The sequence below is a fragment of the Trichosurus vulpecula genome, chromosome 2 (genome assembly GCF_011100635.1).
Source record: "Trichosurus vulpecula isolate mTriVul1 chromosome 2, mTriVul1.pri, whole genome shotgun sequence".
Classification (NCBI taxonomy): Eukaryota; Metazoa; Chordata; class Mammalia; order Diprotodontia; family Phalangeridae; genus Trichosurus; species Trichosurus vulpecula.
In genome coordinates, this window is record NC_050574.1 from 317,625,191 (window position 1) to 317,648,586 (window position 23,396).

General features: G+C 35.1%; 1 protein-coding gene across 2 annotated transcripts in view; it reads right to left on the reverse strand.

The window, feature by feature from the left end:
- Positions 1-302: 302 nt before the first annotated feature.
- The window catches only part of SLC25A36 (solute carrier family 25 member 36), a 46,949-nt gene continuing 23,855 nt past the window's right edge, over positions 303-23,396 (reverse strand). For both annotated transcript variants that reach the window (XM_036745412.1, XM_036745413.1), the window contains 3 exons: positions 14,911-14,977; positions 6,649-6,938; positions 303-4,407 (listed from right to left, as the gene is read on the reverse strand). In XM_036745412.1, coding sequence (XP_036601307.1) covers positions 4,214-4,407; positions 6,649-6,938; positions 14,911-14,977 — 551 coding nt within the window. In that variant the 3' untranslated portion in view covers positions 303-4,213. The remainder of the gene's footprint in view (positions 4,408-6,648; positions 6,939-14,910; positions 14,978-23,396) is intronic.

Below are 23,396 nucleotides of genomic sequence, written 5' to 3' on the forward strand. Positions count from 1 at the left end.
CTTATTTTAAAACTAAACCAAGTCTTCTGGAGTTTTTAGAAACAATATTTGTCCTCAATGGAAATGAGAAGGATAATCAATAAGAAGAAAAAATGCTATGCAAGGATTTAATATTAAGTGTTATGATACGGTTTCTTATTTTCACCATAACAGATAATTTTAATGTCTTGGAGAACTAAAGTGTCTTGAAGTAAATGAATAGCAGCCATTTCTGCTCTACTGAAAATCCTAAGAAAGTATAACTAAATTCTCAAAGTATCAAATAGTGAATTTTACAAAATAGAAACAAAAACAAGCTACCATATTTGCGTAAGCATTTTAATTTTTGAATTTTAACAGTCCAAATAAAAGTCAGCTAGATAACATAAATATAGAGTATATGCACACAATTTACAGCCACTTACATAGATGCAAGAATAGTAAACCTCACAAGAATGTCAAAGTATTTCAACTTTCATGGAGTCGACTATTTAGATATGACTGATGGGTCATAATTTTAAAATTCACATATGTAGGGGTAAAGAAAAAAAAGCTATACAAACTCATAAGTGATACTAGAATTTTTACGTCCTGGAAGGACTAGTATAAAAATGAGCACAGAAGTAACATGAAGGACAGGCAAGAGGGGATGGGATGGGCAGAAAGAAAGAATACATTATTTACCCAATGGTATTTCAGGGCTCATTTTAAAAGAGTTTTATACAAAAGTCTTTTCCCAATTTAAATTCTTTGGAAGTAATGTCTCAGGAATGTTAAAAGTCATGATCAATGCTGGAACAGGAAAGGGATGAAATGTGCTATCACAAAAGGCATCCCTATGGTACTAATAGAATTGGAGAGGGTCATGTGAACAACTAAAAATGCCAAAAGATGAAGGGGTATCTTGGCTGGATTAACTTAAAAAATTAATAATTGTAACATACATGAATTGTCTTTTTTTTTTCGAAGTTTAAGTCTCTTTTAAAAACTTTAAAGAAATACTTATACTTCAAATAAAGGTAGATTAAACACCATTTTTCATACCCAAACTCTGCTGGTCCTAATATATTAACGCTGTTTCATATTTTGTATCAGGATTTATAAGGAGTCAATGCCATTACATAATCTATTGATATTTTTTAATTGTGGTTTCAAGTTATTACTTTTTGGGGTGCCACTCTTTGTAAGGTTTTTTTGCAAAGTCTTATCCATAATGAGAAGAAAAAGCTTTTGGTGGTACAGTTTTTTCATGGATTCATATACCATGATCGTAACTAATAAAGTTCAACTTTGGACAATAAAACTCTGGCATCTGTTTCTATGACCCAGCATATACTAGAGTCCCATCTACTGTTCTATTAGAGTACTACAGAATGTTATTCCAGGATTTATGTTTCACTTATAATCACACACATATATATATATATATACTAAATTTCCATGAGGGTTACATATAAATAGGTACATTCTGAAGAATGCTAATTGGCTGTCTGTATCCCAGAAGTCATATTTTATGATCTAATGGCAAATGGATGACAGAATATGAGACATGGTAAAACATGGGGGAAAAAAAGTTATTTCAAAAACTCTGATACCATGACAAATTGTTTCTACATTTAAAATCAATAAAAACCAAAAGAGGTGGAAACTTTTAACAGGCCTTTGGTAAACAGAATGTTTATATACATATTTCATACATAATTTAACCTAACAGATCTCCACACATAAACTGACCTTCTGGAGATTGTGCTTTGGAAAATCTGACAATAAGAACGATCAATCAGAATTAGAATTCATTGTTGTTGTTCTCTTATTAGTACAATATAGTAAAAGGTCACACTATCTTTTTTGTTGCATAAATAATACTAAGTTGTATGTATGCATGCATTAAAAGCAAATTTGATTTATACAGGATTAGACTTGTTTTTAATCCTTAAACGGCACTCATCTCTTAATTTGAAGTAACTAAGGTTTTGCTTAGCTATCACTTTTGTTGTTATTATCAATTAGCTATTTGTTGAATCCCATTATGATTGGAGGAGCCTCTGTTCCACATTCAATTCAATTAGTGTTTGTGTTTCACTCATGGGACATATGGCACTGTAATTAGGTAGCATACGTGGCACCAGAAAGGTTAGAATACATTCATGATGTAGACTTTGTCTATGAATCTGAGTTAGAAAACCCTCTTTTTCAGTGTTTTTCAATAAATACATCAAAGGAAAAATTACTTCAAAGTATATTAATTGTTATTACATTTAATTCACTTTTTGTTTCCAAACAGACTGGAATACTCTATTTTCTAATCCAAGCACCTCAGAAACGTCCAGTTCTTAAAGTCAAAGGAAAATTAGGAGATCACTGTGCTTCACTGATGATAGCAGAGGAAAACTGCTATCAAACATTTCTATATTGAACCTTGCAACGGCTCACTGAAATTGCTCAGTAGGAAGGACACTACCAACGAAGAGAGGACATCAGAAGCTTTTACAAGAAAAACTATATATATAACATATGTAACTCCAAAATGATATACAACACATTCCATGAGTAAATAGATGGGACATAGTTTCTCCTGTAGTATATGGGAATCAGGAAAAAATACTTTGTGAACAATTTAAATTATGTTTTAAACACTGTCTAATATTCATTACCAATATTTTAAAATCCTAACAAGGAAAAAAATCACAAGGTTCCCCCCTTCCAGCCCACAAAAAAGGCCACAAAGTGCATAAGGAGTCGTTCTTAAGATAAAGCCATTGCACAAAACTTACAGTCCTATGTATACTGAAATGTCACACTGGAGATTAATTGCACTCTTTTATAAACCAGTGCAGGAACATCCATATGGAGAAGTCTGCTGACAAAATTATAGTAAACATCTTTGTCAAGGGCCACATAGATATAAACCGTATTTAAGTATTAAAAGGTGCAATTGAGAAGTCTAATAGCAATGATAAAGCTACATACTGTTAGCACATTGAACCTTAATATCTTATAATTTGTCACTCAGTAAATTATTACAGAATGAACTTCTCTTGTCAAATGCAATCTGTAAATATCATTTACAAAACTAAGTCAATAAAATTACTACCTGCAAGTCAGATGTTAGGGGCCCCTTTTTAATGTTTGTGTTGCCACAGTTTAACACAAAATTGCTCTTTAAAAAGAAGGGATATAATATGTAAGGGAAATGCTTTAAAACATTCTTAATTACCATTTTCTCCATTAACTAGATGAAGACTGCATTGTGCTAGAAATCAAAGTTTCAAGTTCTTAAGATATAGGGACACAGCCATAAAAACAAGAAACAACAAAATTCAGAAGTGTTAAAATATTTTCCCCTTGAATTAAATGACACCTAGGTCCAGCAAATTATTTTTGAAAGAATCTTATTTCTTGTTTTCATATATTACAATGTAGGGAAGATTTCAGGACATAATGTATTCACTAAAATAGTCAACAATCAATTTTTCTGTGGTTCATTAAAAAAAAAAATCAACCTAGGTGGATCCATAATCTGCTGCAAGAAAGCATACCTATTACTTGAAGTGTATTTACTACAGAGGTATTTAAAAGGCTCATTTTGCTCAAAATCAAGAGCTGGCACAAATGGAAATTAAAAAAAAATTGAATATTAAAGGATTCAATATATCCTTTTTAGACATTTTACCAGTTACCATATAGATGACTATTCTGAGAAATAGTTCATTTTTAGGCCACAAGATCTGATGACCTTATCAAAAGATAACATGGAAATGGTACTCAGAAGCATAATTTTTAAAATTTAACTCAAAATTTAATATAGAGTTGAACACATACAAGTAGAAATCCGGGTTGTATCCAACTCTATCTTTTGATAACAGTAAAGTACAATTAATGTTTACTGGAGGCATCACTTGGAAAGTACTCATGGAGTAAAAACATTAGACACTCCCACCTTACTAGGAATCAGAATTTAACTGTGTTGGGCGCATATTAGAGAAAATGGCAATTTTGAAAAATGGAATATTTAAAGGCATTCCCTTAAGAGCTGCCCCAGGTTTTGTTACATTACCCAAAAAGGTCAAATAAGGTAGCAGGATTGCATTGATTCCTACACCTTTCATCCTTTTAGGGCATAGCTATATGTTCCCGAATGATTTTTCTTCTGTCCACCAAGCTGGCTCTGACATTCGATGGTCCACTGCAATCTTTTGGTCTTCCCCCTTCCTAGGATTGCAGCAAAATACTGCTATCCATTGAGTAAGTAGACGACCAGTTCATAGGTGGCCATCATTATAGCTGTGTTTGGAATCTGTCTGACCAGATGTGTTGTTAGACCACGGTAGAGAGACCCATAGCCTTCTTCTCGAACAACCAAAGATAGTGTCTGGAAGAAAGATCTATATTTTGTTCCCTCTTCACGTAGCCTTGTTCTTACAACCTCTGTGTGAAGAAAAAAAAGACATCTTACTAGTTATTGTTTGACATAAAGAAGTCACCTTTACAGCACTTCCTAGACTTATGCTTGTATCTTCTCCATTGCTATTTTTGTTTAAAGGCAAAAACATTTAAAGAACACCAAAAAAGAAAAAATATTTCCATATATAAAAAGTAGAACAGAAAGGGGTTCATTGAGAAATCATGAAATTTCTATTATGTACAACTTGCTTTTTAAAAAGCACCTGATATGTTCTACATGGCATTTCAAAACAATACATGTTTGTACTTTCTTCTATGTAGTTTTAAAGTTGCTTCAATGGCCCTGTTTCATTTCTTTCTTCTCCCTCCCAAAACTTTCTTTTAATAAATTCCTCAAAGAAAAAGGGAAACTATGACTCTTATAACAAATAAGCATAGTTAAGAAAAACAAATCTACATAGTTGCCATGTCCAAAAATGTGTTCTCATACTGCATGTTGGGGTCTATCCCCTTTCTGTCAAGAAGCAGACAGAAATGTTTCATTATTACTGGTCCTCTGGAATAGCTGTTGGTCATTACACAGATCAGAGTTCTTAAGTCTTTCCAAGTTGTTCACTGTATACTTTTTTCCTCTTGGTTCTACTCACTTCATTATGTACTAGCTCATCCAAGCTTTCCCAGGTTTTTCTAAAACTATCTTAAAACTATCTTTCATGTCATTTTTTAAGACTTTTCCATTACATTTATATTGTAATTTCTTAAGCCATTTCCCAATTGATGAGCACCCCTCTTTGTTCTTAGTTCTTTAATGCAGCAAAAAGAGCTGCCATAAATACTTTTGTACACATGATTTCTGCTCCTCTTTTTTGGTCTCTAGGGTTATGTATAGGCCTAGTAGTGGTATCCTTGAGTTAAAGATTGTGCACAGAAACTGTTCAGGTACAGTCCCAAATTGCTTTCCAGAATGGCTGGAGTAGTGGGGCATTCCTACTGGGTCTTTCTTCTCTGTCACTGATTCCATCAATGACACAGTGTTTATTTCTGGACTTTTTCTCTCTGCCCCTTCGTACTCTCATGCCGATTTAAAAAAAAGTTTTGTTCTAGAAAATTTTCTAATCAAGAACTTATTATATATAAGTTTACTTAAACTAAATTTAGGAGTTAATATTTAATTATGATTTCTATTTTATGTTTCCTAAAGGTAATAGTGTATAGTTACATTACAAGGTTACAAAGGTGATAGTCCATTTCGATTTAGTTTTATAGTATTAAACTTAAGGCAAATTGTGTTGGTAACCAAAAATGGGCTCCTTGGCACTTAGTCAACAAGTGCCCTTGACTAGTTTGGCTTTTTTCCCCGAACTGAATGCTATTTGTATGTTGGATTGGAGTAAGCTTGTCGGCCCCTTCACCTTGCTTCCCTTACTTAAGCTGATTGAAAGAACCTGTGCTTTCCTGGTCAACCCCTTCACCTTGCTTAAGCAGATCAAAAGAACCTGTGCTTTCCCCAGCGTACCTTACACCCCCACAGAAGCCGGATGGTTAAAAACAGCTTCTGTTGGAGCCAGAGGCTGCTACAGCCGCTGCTACAGCCACAGCCAAAGTGGAAGCAGAAGCTGCCGGTAGCAGAGCTGACCTACGGGAAGAAGCTGAATAAGGACTTGAGGCCAGTGGGTAATCTTTTTACCATAGAGGGGAAGCATGTATATGATTTTGCTTTACACCATCATGCTTCTCTGTGGCCTCCTGGTTACTCTTGTGAGGCGGACTTATTGGGCCTGGAAGCTTTTGATCAATACGTCAAAATGGGGATGCTGGGTTCATGGGTTGGTTACTGTGGAGCCTAAATATATGCTTTGATTCTTCTGCCTCTTATCTTGAGAATTTCTTATATCCAGCGGTTCCGAACCTTTCAGACATATATATGATCCTCTTTGAAATTATAAACTCTGCCCTCCTAATACACAAATATAGTGAGACACAGTAGGAGTAAAGTACTTTAACCAAATTAAAAGCAAGAGAAGGAAGTAATGTGGCCACAGAATCTACCTTATTTACTTGTTCAACCATTAATGATGAAAGAAAAATAGAATCCTGAATAAAAAAGCAACACTCTTACATGTCAAATCCTATTACAATGAACTCCAAGGGACTCTACTGGAATTTTTTAAAAACACTGAACACATTGCTTGAGGCTGAAAAGCTTTATGTACAGATTTCTTTTGTAAACAGGACTGGACCAATATGAATCAAAAATTCTCTTACCATGTGGATACGCTATAGATGTGGCACAAGTTTTAGAGGTGGCAGCAGCCAACATCATTCCCACAAAATCTGAAGGTTCTTTTGCAGAATCCTCCTCATCTTCCATATTAGAAGCAGTCTTATGTTCCAGTACCTTTTGCTTAATACTTTCATAAATAACAAAATGAATAACAGTCTCAGATATGCCAGCATATGAAGCAGACATGCCTCTATAAAATCCTTTAAGTCCATCTGTCTGATACACTTTACGGACACATTCAAAAGCACTCATTTGCTTTTCTCCACGGTTTCTGAAAAACAAAACGAAAATGGCTTATTATAAACTTAAAAATGGTGAGTCGATTTTTTTTCAAAAAAGAAATCTAAATATAGTAGAAGAGACATGAATATGCCACTTTGATAAAGAACAACAGTTTGTAAACTGTGAAGATCAGGGGTTGGAAATTCCTTCAGTCTGAATTTTAAGAATTTAAAAAATGGGATGGCAGGTGGAAAGCAGGGACTTGCGTGAGCTCCCCACCAGGTCCCTCCAAAAACCTATAAAAAATGGCTCTGAACAAATTCTACAAGTACAGAACCCACAAAATAGCAGAGGGAAGCAGGGATCCAGCCCAGGACAGCCTGGATGGTCGCTGGATGAGGTCTATTTCGCACGGAGCGGTGGGGAGCCCAGCATGGGCAGCGGCAAGACCAACCAGACCAAGAGCTGGGCGGAACAGGCCCTAGCACCCTGAATCAGTGAGCGGTGGCAGTTACCAGACTTCTCAACCCACAAACACCAAAGACAACAGAGAAGGTTGGTGGGAAAAGCTGCTGGGACAGAGTCAGAGTTCGCAGTTTGGCCACTGCCCCTGGGGCAGTGGGGGTGGGGCAGCTATAGAACTACAGCTGCAGTTGCTTCCTGCCCCAGGCCCACCTGGTGGGAGGAATTAAGTGGCGGATCAGATCAGGAGTGCAGAGCCTGCTGAAGATTTGCGTCAGGTCAGGGTTGGGGGTTCTTGGGGAAGGAGGAGGGCTGGTGTGGCAGAGCTGGCTGTATAGAAATAGCTCTGAAATCAATGGCGCATCCCCTCAAGCTTGGAACAAAGTACTCTTTACTCTACAAGCAGTCATACCCTGCTGAAAAACTTAAGGGTCAAATAAGTTGGCTGGAACATGGCCAGGCAGCGAAAATGCACCCAGATTCAGTCTCAGACTTTGGAATCTTTCTTTAGTGACAAAGAAGACCAAAACGTATAGCCAGAAGAAGTCAACAAAGTCAAAGAACCTACATCAAAAGCCACCAAGAAAAACGTGAACTGGTCTCAGGTCATGGAAGAGCTCAAAAAGGATTTGGAAAAGCAAGTTAGAGAAGTACAGGGAAAACTGGGAAGAGAAATGAGAATGATGTGAGAAAACCATGAAAAACAAGTCAATGAACTGCTAAAGGAGACCCAAAAAAATACTGAAAAAAATACTGAAGAAAACAACACCTTAAAAAATAGACTAACTCAAATGGCAAAAGAGCTCCAAAAAGCCAATGAGGAGAAGAATGCCTTGAAAGGCAGAATTAGCCAAATGGAAAAGGAGGTCCAAAAGACCACTGAAGAAAATACTACCTTAAAAATGAGATTGGAGCAAGTGGAAGCTAGTGACTTGATGAGAAATCAAGATATTATGAAACAGAACCAAAGGAATGAAAAAGTGGAAGACAATGTGAAATATCTCATTGGAAAAACCAATGACCTGGAAAAGAGATCCAGGAGAGACAATTTAAAAACTATTGGACTACCTGAAAGCCATGATGAAAAAAAGAGCCTAGATATCACCTTTCAAGAAATTATCAAGGAAAACTGCCCTGATATTCTAGAGCCAGAGGGCAAAATAGAAATTGAAAGAATCCACAGATCGCCTCTTCAAAAAGATTCCCAAAAGAAAACTCCTAGGAATATTGTCACCAAATTCCAGAGCTCCCAGGTCAAGAAGAAAATACTGCAAGCAGCCAGAAAGAAACAATTTGAATATTGTGGAAACACAATCAGGATAACACAGGATCTAGCAGCTTCCACATTAAGGGACCGAAGGGCTTGGAATACGATATTCCAGAGGTCAATGGAGCTAGGATTAAAACCAAGAATCACCTACCCAGCAAAACTGAGTATCATGCTCCAAGGCAAAATATGGATTTTCAATAAAATAGAGGACTTTCAAGCTTTCTCAGTGAAAAGACCAGAGCTGAATAGAAAATCTGACTTTCAAACACAAGAATCAAGAGAAGCATGAAAAGGTAAACAAGAAAGAGAAATCATAAGGGACTTACTAAAGTTGAACTGTTTTGTTTACATTCCTACATGGAAAGATGATATGTTTGATTCATGAGACCTCAGTATCATAGCAGCTGAAAGGAATATGCATATATATGTATACATATGTGTGTGTCTATGTATGTATATATGTAGGTGTGTGTTTTTCTATACACACACACACACACACACAGACAGAGGGGACACGGTGAGTTGAATATGAAGGTATGATACCTAAAAAAATAAAATCAAATTTAGGGATAAGAGAGGAATATATTGAAAGAGGGAGAAAGTAACAGATAGAATGGGTAAATTATCTCGCATAAAAGTGGCAAGAAAAGGGGCAGCTAGGTGGCGCAGTGAGTAGAGCACTGGCCCTGGAGTCAGGAGGACCTGAGTTCAAATTGGCCTCAGACACTTGACACACTTACTAGCTGTGTGACCTTGGGCAAGTCACTTAACTCCAATTGCCCTGCCTTACCCCCTCAAAAACAAAACAAAAGTGGCAAGAAAAAGCGGTTCTGTAGGAAGGGAAGAGGAGGCAGGTGAGGAAGAATGAGTAAATCTTGCTCTCATTGGATTTGACCTGAGGAGGGAATACCATACACGCTCAAAAGGAAAGAAGGAGGAAGAAGATAGAAGGGAGGGCAGACATGGGGAGGAGGTAATCAAAAACAAACACTTTCAAAAAAGGACAGGGTCAAGGGAGAAAATTCAATAAATGGGGATAGGTCAGGAAGGAGCAAAACACGGTTAATCTTTCACAACATGAGCATTGTGGAAGGGTTTTACATAACGATACCTATGTGGCCTATGTTGAATTGCTTGCCTTTTTAGGGAGAGTGGGTGGGGAGGGAAGAGGGGAGAGAATTTGGAACTCAAAGTTTTAAAAACAGACGTTCAAAAACAAACAAAAAAACAAAAAGTTTTTGCATGCAACTAGGAAATAAGATACACAAGCAATGGAGTGTAGAAATTTATCTTGCCCTACAAGAGAAGAAGGGAAAGGGGGATGGGAGGGGAGTAGGGTGACAGAAGGGAGGGCTGAGTAGGGAACGGGGCAACCAGAATATACGCCATCTTGGAGTGGGGGGGAGGGTAGAAATGGGGAGAAAATTCGTAATTCAAACTCTTGTGAAAATCAATGCTGAAAACTAAATATATTAAATAAATTAAATTTTAAAAAGTCCATAAAGAAAAGAAATAACACTTAATTCTGGAGTCAAAAAACTTAGGTTCAAATACCACCTCTGAAATATACTACTTCTATAGTCTTAAGCAAGTCATTTAACTTCCTGGTCCTCAGTTTCTTCAACTGTAAAATGAGGGAACTGGAGTACACTGACTTAGAGACCACTTCCAGCTCCAAATCTGTGATCCTGTGTTCCTCTGACACGAACACTGTTCTAGCTATACACAAGAGCTGAGGTTGTAAATGTCCTTCATGCATGCAGTGTGACTGTCTAAGAACAGGCAGTTTTGATGTAATGAAGACATCTATAGGATTATTAGAGATCAGTATTTTACCTAACAAGAGGCAGCCAAAAAAAGTTTGTTTAAATTCTCACATGTAGGGGTTCTATACCAAGTTCCTTCATTTTCCATACTGCACAAGTGAACCATTGCCATTCAAAATATCCATGTTCTAATTGCAATAAGTTCAACAAACATTTACTAAACACCTATGGTGTACAAGGCACTATGCTAGGAAATGGAGATATGAGACAAAAATAATCATTTATTAAAAAAAAAGAATTTAAAAAATGTATTTCAAATTCCATATTCCAAATGGCTGACAAAGAAACATTTCATTGAACATTAAACACATATAGAGTCACACTGATGTGCCTCATTATGATTCTTGCTGTGGGTTCACATCTTTTGAGAAATTCTTAAACTCTCTTGCACATAGGTCCAAATAAACTGACCTTTCCAAATTGACTAATCATCTGAATTACCAAATCTATGGCCTTTTCTTAATCCTTATTCTTCTTGATTCTGGCAGCACCTGACACTGTTGATCACCTCCCTCCTTTGGATAATCTCTTTTCTCTAGGTTTTCTTTGACACTGATCTTTCTTGGTTCTCCTCCTACTGAGCCAATTACTCCTCGGCTTCTTTTGCTGGTTCTTCATAGATGCTGCAACCCTTTGCTGGTTCTTCATAGATGCTGCAACCGTTATGTGTATCCCCCAAGGTTCTATCCTGAGCCCTCTTCTCTTTTTGCTCAATATTACCTCACTTGGTGATTTCATCAGCTCTCACAGGTTCAATGATCATTTCTATGCAGAAAATTCTGTTTTATATATGCAGCCCTAGTTTCTGTGCTGACCTATAATTAGTATTTCCAGCTGTCTTATAGACATCTCAAACTGGATGTCCTGTAGGCATTTCAAACTCAACATGCTGAAAACATAACTTATTCCTCTCTGCATATTCTACCATCTGACATCAGACTAACTGTAGCTCTATTTTCCATCTCTGTGCCTCTGCCTAGGATGCTCTGCCCCTTTGCTTTCTCCTCTAAACTTCCCGGGCTTCCTTCACAACTCAACTCAAAGTCTACCTTTGGCAAAAAGCCCTTTTCCATCACCCCAGCTGCAAATGACTTCTCTTTTCAGATTACCTTTATATGCTCCTTCAGGCAGGGCCTATTTTTTTCCTTCTTTGCATCACTAGAACTTAGCACACTGTGTTACACAGGGTAAGCTCATTAAAAAATGCCTGTTAAAATCAAAAGTAGAATAGTTCCCACCTGGAGGCAGCTAGGTGGCACAGTGAGCAGAACACTGACCCTGGAGTCAGGAGGACCTGAATTCAAAGCCGGCCTCAGACGCTTGACACACTTACTAGCTAGGCAAATCACTCAACCCCAACTGCCCTGCCTTCTTCCCTCAAAAAAAAAAAAAAAGAATTAATAAGAATAGTTCCCACCCTCTAAGGAGCTTACATATCCTGTCAGGGAGATAACACTGAATGCAGACAAGTACAATCTAAAATATTTCGGGAAAGTGGAGACTACTCATAATTGTAGAGATCAAGGATATACTCACTGAAGAGAGGGCACCTGAGCTGAATTTCGAATGAAGACTTGGATTCCAAGAGGGGAAAACTAGGGGGACACTGTGTATATACACTCTGGTAGAAGACAATGTTTACTTTGGCAGGAATGCAGGGTATTTAAAAAGGTAGATTGTAATCAGAATGAGAAAAAACTTAACCCAGACTGAGTTGGTATTTTATTTTAAAGGCAAAAGGGAGTCAATGAAGATTTATTAGGGGCATGATACGGTCAAATGCTCTGTGGAGACATATTGGAAATAGGAGAATCTGGAGGCAAGGAGACCAAGGAGGAGGCAAAAGTTCATGTCAGCAGTGATAATCATCTGAATCAGGGGAGCAGCTCTTACAAGTGTAAAAAAGGGGATAGATGCATATAATGCTATTGACATAGAATCAACAGAACTTAACAATGGATTGAATATATGAGAGAGAGATTATGGAGCTGGATGACTAAGAGGTACTCCACAGATTAGGAAATTTGGAAGAGAGACAAGTTTAGGGAAGGATAGAAAGAAGTTTTATTTTCAACATGTTGAGTGTGACATGCTTAGAGTGCACTTAGGCAGAAATGTATAGCAGGCAATTAACAATGTGAGGATAGAGTTCCGGAAAGATCGGAGCCGAATTTTGTAATCCCATGCATAAGAAATAACTAAATTGACAAGAGCAAATGAGACCAAGGAAAAGAACATAATGAAGAGAAAGATGGCTAAGCCCTGAGAGATCGCCAATAGCAGCCTCACATCTCAGATCCTGAGTACTGAAGAAATTATGAAAACGGTGTGGCACTATCCTTTTAAGTCAGGTAGGTGGCAAACTCCAACCATGATGGTAACTACCTCAGTGATTATTAAACGCTTTTGGTCTATGGATTTTTCTCTTCATGGATACATGAAACTATCACATTACTCTTTCCTTTCAGTGATGATCCAATAACAGTAGGAAGGTAGGAGAGATTAAAAAAGTACTGCCACTGGCTACAACTGCAGCTGAGGTTTCTAGTAATACAAGTTATCCTGGTGAACTTTTAAGCAAAGATAATTAAGAGTCAGAAATTCCCAGGAGTCCGGTTGGATTTTTTCCTTGAAAATATTTTCAATTAATTAATTTTTAGTTTTTAACATTCACTTCCACAAGATTTTGAGTTTTAAATATTTTCCCCCTCCCTTTCCTTCTCCCTCTCCAAGATGGCATTCAATCTCATATAGGCTCTACTTATTACTCATATTAAACATTTTCACATTAGTCATGATGTAAAGAATTAGAACTAATAGGAGGAACCATGAGAAAGAAGAAACAAAACAAAACACAAAAGAAAAGGAGATCAAATAGTAGGCTTCCATCTGCATTCAGACTCTATAGTTCTTTCTCATGCCCCTAATCATGAGTCTTTTGGAGTTGTCTTAGATCCTTGCATTGCTGAGAAGAGCTACGTCTATCAAAGTCAGTCATCACACAACGTGGCTGTTACTGTGTACAATGTTCTCCTGGTTCTGCTTATTTTCACTCAGCATCAGTTCATACAGGTCTTTACAGGTGTTTCTGAAGTCTGCCTGCTCATCATTTCTTATAGCATAATAGTATTATTACATTACATTCATATACCACAACCTGTTCAGCCGTTCCTCAATTGATGGACATTCCTCCCCCTCAATTTCTAATTCTTTGCCACTACAAAAAGCTGCTATATTTTTGTACATGTGGGTCCTTTTCCCATTTTTTGTGATCTCTTTGGGATACAGACATAGAAGTGGTATTGCTCGGTCAAAGGGTATGCAGTTTTATTGCCCTTTGAGCATAGTTCCAAATTGATCTCCAGAATGGGTGGATCAGTTCACAGCTCCACCAACAATGCATTAGTGTTCCAATTTTCCCACATCTTTTCCAACATTTATCCTTTTCCTGTTTTGTCATATTAGCCAATCTGATAAGTGTGAGGTGGTACCTCAGAGTTGTTTTGATTTGCATTTTTCTAATCGTGATTTAGACCATTTTTTATACTATAGATAGCTTTGATTTCTTCCTCTAAAAGCTGCCTGTTCATATCCTTTGACCATTTATCAATTCAGGAATGACTTGTATTCTTATAAAAAGTCTGGTTGTTTTTGTTAAAACCACGTAATAGGTTGTTGGTGAGGCAGTGGTTGTAGGGCAATTAATTAGTATAGACAAAAAAATTCTACACATGGCTGACTTTCCAGAAAAATGGTCTTTAAACATTTTTGATCTGATTTGCAGATCTAGCCTGGGAGTTAGAAGCGATGTTAGAGGTCATCTATTCCAACCCCTTCCTTTTACATATAGAGGGAACTGAGGCCCATAAAACATATGTAAGCAACTTGCTCAGAGTCACACAGGAAGTGGCAGAGCTGGGGTTGGCACCCACGTTCTTTCATCAAACCAATGATCAGCTTTCTTACTGTCAATGAGAAGTGAAAACAATGCTCCAGAAGTGCTCTGCCAAACTCTGCGTAGTATATTTATTTAGTCAGACTAGTTAGCTTCGTTGGCTGTCATATCACACTGTGTGACTGACTCACTGAACTTTCAGTCAAATAAAACATGTAGGTTTTATTTAGTTTAAAAAAACAAAACATGAACTTCTTCTCTACCCTTACACTTGGATGGTTGATTGTCTGAATCTAAATAAGAGATTCTACATTTCTCCTTATGAAGTTTTATCTTCTTAGTTTCAATTTTGTCCTCCAAAAAAATCAGCAATCCCTCCAAATTTTGTGTTATCTGTAAATAATACTATAAAATTGACAAACATGGTGAGTAAAATTTGGAACAGCTTCTTAAATGCCTTTAATTTTTATTTAGCTCTCTCCACTTTTCTACTGACTTTTATATAAAACTAGCCAATACTCTAACTGAAAAGTGATTTCAATGAATTCCTTTTTAATGGATTACATACCTTGCATCAAGCTGTAACCGAGTTTTTATGAGCCAAATGGGGTTGGTCATCGTAATTGCAGTAAAACCTAAACAAATGTGTTAAAATTAGTTCTTGTAATAATGAAGAACATTAAATTAATCTGAATTTTAAAAAAACCCATAACACATAAAGTAACTTTTTGCTGATGGAGGCTATTCTTTAAATGACTACTTTAAAACTTTTTCCTTTTTTATTTTAGAATTTATTTTATACGAATACATTTTTCTAATTCAGATTTTAGGTAAATAAGTCTTCAAAAGGCAAAATATAAATGCATATAAATTCTTCCCCAGATCTAACAAGCTCTCTTTGAGAGTATCTTTTATTTTCCTAAACTAAAATTCATTCAGGAACCAATTTCTACTAAAAAATATTTTTAAAAGGAGCTACAATTGTACCTATTTAAAAACATTCTATCATTTGAAATTTAGCCAGGAGTTTAAAAAGCATGCAAACTGAACAGATGCTACTAAGATTCAGATAAACATCATAACTTACTATCTCTAAAATAGCTACTTCATTAACTCTGTCAAATATTTGCTAATATTTCAGTGTTTCACCAGGGCTTGCAAAAATAAGGACTATTGGTTGGCTCCATGAATACATGTATAAACATACAAATATTAATATTGTTAAAATAATGGTGTAATAGGTTATTTGCTATTTATACAAACTACTGTGCTTTATTTATGTTAAGGTTAATACATCATATTTATTTTTTTATCTGCTTAAAGACATACCCACAAAAATCAGTGCTTTTCTCTCACTTCTGCAACCAATGAAAAAAGAAGCTCAGGGTAAAGTTAACTAGTATAGTTAACTTTAAGGCTACAGTAGTATACATTAACTAATGTGAACATTAAGATCAAGTCTCCTGTGAGGAATGAACAGCTAGACAGTAAATTGCAATTTACACCGTGTGTGTGTGTGTGTGTGTGTGTGTGTGTGTGTGTGTGTGTGTGTGTGTGTGTGTGTCTATTAATTGACACCTTCCCAGAATTAGGAAAGAAAGGAGCTTGTGAAACACAGCATTGTATTACGAAGGGGCATCTACAAAGCATGCTTTGTATCTGTGCAAAACGGAATCTTGATGTACATATGAATAACAATATTCAGCTACATAAATTTCACAGAATTGCTTGCCATTTTTCTTCAATCAATATGTTTAATTTAAATAAAAAAAATTAGAATACCCATTGGCAAAAATTATTAAGGATCTTAACTGTTTTAATGTTACAGTACCACTTAATAGCTAAAGAGAGTCCTTTTGGGATAAGATTTGTGCTGTAATTTATTTCGATACTGCAACATAAAACTGTAGGTAGGCAGTGTTCTGAAAAATCTTACTATAAACCTATCAAGGTCAGCATGGCTATGTCTATAATATTCAAAATAGTTTGACCAATTTAATTTTTAAAAAGCCGAATTCAATCAAATAGCCCTCTCTCCCACGTGATGCCAAATAACCAGTTAAGACTGTTTTCAAGCCACTCTTTTAACATTGTAAACATAGCTGAAGACCACCCAAAGGGTTGTTCTATTTAGCAAAAAGGAAAATGTTCTTGGGTGAGGGAGTAAAAGAAAGAGAAAAATTGTTTCAGTGACATGCAGAATATAATAACAAATTTAAAACTGTTAAAACAATTTTGTGTAGATTGCATATTCTTCAGTTCTTTATTTTTAAGTATTTTAGTACTTATTTTTAAGTACTAAATAAGTACTTTTTAAAAGTACTCTTTTGGGTACTCCTAATATTCCTTTTAGTCATTAAAGTATGTGTGCATAAAACTGGGATTAATAACTCTAGAAACACCAAGTTGATATTAAAAATGAGTATTTTTAAGTGTTTGGGAAGTTGCCAGGAATACTTTTTTATTACAAATGGGAAACTTTAATAAAAATAATCTTAGTAAAAGGAAAGAGAAAAGAAAACATGAAACAATCACTCAGAACTGTTTAAACATTTTGTTCATTAACTGCAACTGTCAATGTTTCAAAGTTTTTTCCTCTTTTGAATCCCATTTTCCTATGTGAAAAGGACCAACTAAACATACCAGAATTGTATTTTGAAGCAAGTTTTAGACATCAATACCTTTTCCAATTTCATCCCAAATTAATGATCATTTCCTCGTTTATTTATTTGCATAACTAATGTCTACACAGCAAAGTCAAAGGTTTGTTAGTTTAAAACCGCCAAGCAGCATACACGAACAAAGCATTATGCATTGCTCATCACGGCTTTTAAGAATTGCTCTTAAAAATTTTAAATAACAATTTCTTCATTTTGAAGCTTTATAAGAAAACTGGGACCCCTTTGTATCACACAAAAAAATTTCATATCACTGTTTCAAAATAAAATGCTTTCCCCCCTCATATTATTTTTACATTAATGCATTTATTTGAAAACGGGCTAAGTTGAACATGCTAGTGCCTATCGGCACAGTTTTAAAAATTAAGTATCAATAAATGCAAATTATAGTCTATTTCTAAAAATGTGAGCTTGATATCCAAATTCCTACCCCTGATATTATTCTAAGATACAAAAATCTTTAAGTAGGGGGTCTGAAGTATAAAATAAATATTTAAAAAGATCAGAACGGTGAAATAGTAGTCGTAGAGCTAGAAGGGACCTTTAGAGGTCATCTAGTCCAATCCTCCTCCTTTTATTTAGAGAAGACTAAGACCCAGAGAGAAGAAATGTGCCCAAAGTCACACAGGTATTAAGTGACAGAGCTGGGATTTGAACTCAAGTCCTAATGACTGAGTTCAGTGGTCTTCCTTTTGTAACATACTGCCTCCCCCTCATTACTCAAAACAATTAACCTTTTTAAAAAGAACAGTAGCTTTCTAATCTAAAACATATCCTCTCTGGTAAACTTAAAAGTTATGAAGCAAACTACAGGTATTCCTCACTTAACTGAAATTCACTTAAATTCCAAAATTAGGGAATTTTAAGCCACAAATTAACTAAGGAACAACACCCACCAAACTTACGGAATGTGGGGGAGTCCCATGCTGTCATACTGTCCCTGCTGCTGCTGTCAGGTGGACTGCCCAACTCTCATAACTATCAGCACTTTCCCACGCTCAACAAACAACATCTTGATCTGTGAACAGCCCCTAATGAGGACACTAGCCATCAGTTAACAACCATCATGGTGGAGACAGAATGGTCAATGCAGGCAAGATCCACTGATTTTCAGATCATTGTTGGAAAGTAGTCAATTTTTGGAGAACTATACTAATAAACATTAAAGTGAGGTTCTAATGCTAAAGTAGGAATGGATTTTAGTCCTTAGCTTTATGAATTCTTTCCTGTCCAAGGATTATATAATTAATTAGACAAGTATTACTGGATTAAGATGTTTGGAAAGAAACCAGCAAAAAAAAATACAAAAATTACCTTGGAATGCAGAATTCTGAGTGATTAAGGTAGGTGGAAGCTGTTTAAAAAGGCCTTAGTCAAAGTGTAAAGTTTCTTGCACAAAACATAAGACACATGAATGTACTAGGTAGTTTCTGATATTACAAGCTATTAAAGCCTTATTATTTTGTGACTTACTGAGTACAGCATGTTACTGTTAATAGTCTAAGCACAAAAGAACCTAACTATAGCACTGATGTTGTGGATATATAAGGTAACGCCATCTCTTTTTAAATTTCAGTCACAAAATCCCACTGAACGGGGGAATTCAAGATAAATTAATCTCATCTTGCATTCTGCTCTGTAGTGAATAGTGATATTGTAAAGTTCCAATGAACTAGTAATATATGGGTAGTATTTTACTATATATGTTTCCTTTTTAAATATGTATTTTTAAAAGGTTCAATATATTCTTAAAGAATGGTTTATATTATCCCCAGGAACAAATGTATGTTTCTCTTCAACAGAACATGTCTGACTGTGTAATTGAAATCAAAGAGAAGTTATAACAGAAATGTTCTTTATGTCAAACTACAGTAAAAATATCTATTTCATTAAGTGAGAAATACCTGCAGTATTGCATTTTTAGCGATATGTGTCTGGATTAGTTAACCTACATATAAAAATAAACAGCTAATGTACTAGGGTACTAATGTAACTAGTTAGAAAAGAAATTTTTTCTAAACACTCCTCCCACCTACAAACAAGTAATAATTAAGAAATAAAACAGCTAAGATCCAAGGTATTCTTATCCTGCATTTGATTAGGAAATTTCAGTTGTAAGACAAAAAATATCCAGAAGAGTGGTCTGTTAGTTAAATGTCACCTATGATACCAGAACACACTATCCTTCCTGTTGAATAATTAAATATTACTAAGGTGTACTAAATTTTTGTAAGTATTGCTATATGGCACCCTAAATTTTGCTTTGGGATCAAAACTGCAATGGTCAAGCTAGGTACCAAAAATTGTTACTATATATATATATATATATACACACACTGTCTAACTAATGAAAGGTACCTGGATCCTTCCCTTCAACACTTCTTTGAAATGAAAAGCTACTACAAAATGATTAAGACTGATTTTACACATTCTCAGATAATGCACATACAAATCTAGAAAACAAAAATGTTTGCCTTCATTCTACTTATTCCATAACTATTAAAAACCAAATGTGTGTTTCTTATACTAGAGGCTGCAAGAGACGCTCAGTTCAGTACTCACGAGGTTTAAGTTAGTCCATATTTCTACAGGAAGTGACCTGCGGATGGGGAGCATGAGATGACAGGATCTCACTCTTTTCACGGGAGAAATGTACAGTAAATGCCTAAAATAGACACAGGCTTTTCTGTATCATAACAACAAGCAGTGACCTCCATCAGATACATGTGTACAAATTGAATCCCATTGGAAAGGATTTGAGAATTATTTACTGTGAGATCTAACTCTTTTAAAGTTTAAAAAAAAGAAAAGAAAAAATATCAGAACAGGCCACAGATTTTTAAAAAAATGCACTGAGTACTGAAATTTCTGCCATCTGCAGCAGTTCATTTAAGAGATGTTAAATACTTACCTAAAAGAAAAAGGAACCTGCAATTTACTAAAAAAATGTTAACCTTGTCAAGGGAAAAAGAGAAAAAATGTGCTTTCTGGAGGGCCCATTAAGATTCTATTACCAAGACTATCCATTGTTAGTGGAGTTGGTGAACCACTTTTAGAAATATGCCTGCTTAGTGAATCAACATAAAAATCTCAAAAAAAAGAGGGAACTTTATAAGTAATTTTAATAAAAATTCTTTAAAGTAGTGTACATGATATGAATGGTCCTATAAAAGTAATTGTGAATGTCTTTGAGTTTCTGGATCGTGGATAGTCTTCATTAAAAGAAAACATATGGTTTTAGAAAGTGTTAGGCTATTTTTTTTTGTTTCTCTAGAGAGGTGGCTGTGGAGCTGGCCTCAGACTCAAGAGAACCTAGGTTCAAGTGTCTCCTCTGATATAAGCTGGCTGTAAGACCCAGGACAAGTCACTTAACTTCTCAGTGCTCTAGGCAACTCTTTAAGACTCTTTTAAGTTGCAGACAAGGTGTCAACCTGCATGAGGTGAACAAGTTCTTTCATTTGAGTTCCCTATATTGATGAAATCACCAGTCCAAACCTTAACCCCCTATATTTTTTATTATTTTGTTTTAAGAGAGTGGAAATAAAAGGAAAAGGAAGACATATCCACATATAAGAAATATATCTAGCTAAACGAATGAATAGCCATCAACATTTAAGAAAACTTGTGTACAAATTCATTGAAGTCTCTTGATAAAAAAGCTTATTTTAATAAAAAAAATTAAGTATATCACTCATCATTGATTAGATTAAGCAGAAATAGTATACTTTGAAAACTATTTGACTTTTGTGCAGAAGGCTATCTCTATGCATACAGTATCTATTAGGTATAAGAAGCTCCAAATGGTTATATATTGATTATACACTGAATATTAACTTCTATTTGAATTTATTATCTACCGAAAAGGGACTACAGAAGACTAAAAGTTACCTTTCATTTTCCTGAACCACGAATATAAAAAGTGAAATGATTTTTAAAATGTTCTAAAGTTGTCATAAATAAAAAGCTTTTCTACTATACACTCTCCATAGAGAAACGTATATGCATATACATTTAAATGTAAATATAGACATACCCATACCACACCTCCAACAGCTGCTTTATGTAGTATTAAAAAAGTTAAGCTCATCTGACACCCTTTCCTTCTTATATTCTAATTCAGGGCTGTCCAAAATGCAGCCCGTAGTGATTTATGTGGCCCGCCTACAAGCATAGAAATTTACATAAATGCTTTAGTAAAGGAAGCCGAGCTACTGCAAAGCTCCCACTAAAATGGCAAATCAAAGTTTATTGTCTATTGTTTTGATAAAAACCTAAGGTTGGACAGCCCTGTTCTAAACTGAATGACTATTAGATTATAAGCTTCTTGAAGACAAGGACTGTCTTTGTTGTTTCCCCAACACCTAGGAAAACACACGACAGAAGGTGCTTTTTTGGGGAGGCACGAAGGAATATGGACCTGTGATTTCAACAGTGTAAGGACTTTTCCTGTACTAATGTAGACAGGCAACTTGTTTGCACCTTATGGTCTTAAGAGAGTTACCTGGGGGCATTGAGAGGTTAAGTGACTTGTCCATGATCACATAATGAACATGTGTCAGATGGAGAACTTGAACCCAAGTCTTCTTGATATCAAGTTTAGTGTCTATCTACTGTTCTATGCTGTCTCTCAGAAGGTGCTTAATGTCTGTTAAATTTAGAATTAAGACAAGAATAATTTTTCTATGAAAGAAGTTTCTTTAATCATTTTTGTTATTTTAACTGTTCTTTTTGAAATATATGTAAATATTTAAGACAGTAGTAAAAATAGCATCAAACTTTTAGGTCTCAATTTCAGAATGCTGAAAATTTTCTAAATAGTATTACAACATACCTAAAAATTGAGTAAAAATGAGAAATCCGGTCTGTTTTATACAAGCTGTTTGATTAAGAAAATTTAACAAAACCAAGGAAACGCAAGAAGCTTACACTGATACTAAATGAAAAGAATTAAAATACAAAATGAATTTTGATTTCAGAAGCTACCTAGATTAATAAAGGCATTTACAGTGTTTTGCTAAATCCTAACCTTAAAAATAATTTGGCACTAGATGGTTACTTCTTATGTGTATAAACAGTTATTAGATTATTAACTTCAGGGCAGGGAGACTATCTTCTTTCATCTTTGTATTCCAGTATATAGTACAAAGTGCTTTAAATACAGTTTTGTTAAATAAAATCTTGCAGGCAATACCACCAATTGTTGCTTAATAGATTTTCTATTGCCTAAAGTGACAAGGTTAGCATTTTTTGAGTAGCTACATTAATTTGCTTAATGCCTTTCACAGCAATCTACTTCCAGCACTTTGAGTCACAAAATCATTCATATTTATAGAACTTTAAATGCTTTTGGAGAATATCTAGAGCATACTGAACTAGGTCATTTCAAGAATGAAAAAAAAAGCTACCTTAATGAATCTGCATGGGGCCATTCAGTTTCATCAATCATGTGGTTAAGTATATAACTGCAAAGCTCAATGTTAACGCTCATGAATACTGTAAAGAAGCCCTAGAATCACAATTCTCAGAAAAACATAACTGCAAATAAATAGTAGTAGTCTCAGAATACAATGAGTGCACAATGAAATGATCTCCAAAAACAGGTATAAACATCTTAATCAATGTATTAAAAGGATCAAGGAATTCACACTGGGAAATAATTGCAGTGCATCATAAAGAACACTGACAGATAATGAATCAACATCCGTTCATGCCCAGGAAAAAGGACGAAGTAACCATTGTACTATTTTTTTTTTGTAATGTGAAACATGTACTAAGCCATTACAATGAGAAGTTATTTTGAACCTACATCTGTGGTCTGAATACATTATATTACAATATCTGTCCTTAAAATTTTAAAGTGAGAGCTGATTCATTTTCATGACTTCAAATGATGTCAACATCAGAAATTTCTTTATAATTCTCTGAACAAAAAGAAGACAGGTAATCAAGGAAAAAAACTTTGTTATAAACAGTCTAAAGCAATGTAAGTTAAAAGTTCACACATTTCTGAAACTTTCTCAAATCTGTTTGGAGTGGAGGCAAGGGAGGAGAAAGAGAAAGGAAACTATCTAAATATATTCATAATACATATATTTTTATAAAGTTTACTAGCATTTCTATTAATTAAAAAAATTACTCCACTATTTTTAAGTACTTTAGCTGAATAAAACTATGTCTACAACCCATAACCTTGGCATAATTAATTATTTGTGTTGGGGTATTTCATAAATGATCGTTTATGTACATAGTATAATTACCCATAATGTCTTAATGTTTTCATGGCCTTTTATTTTTAATAATCATTGACATATATTCAGAGCAGGAAAAGGCCTTAAAGATCAACTTGATATTTAATTTATTTTCTTTTCCTGTTGTA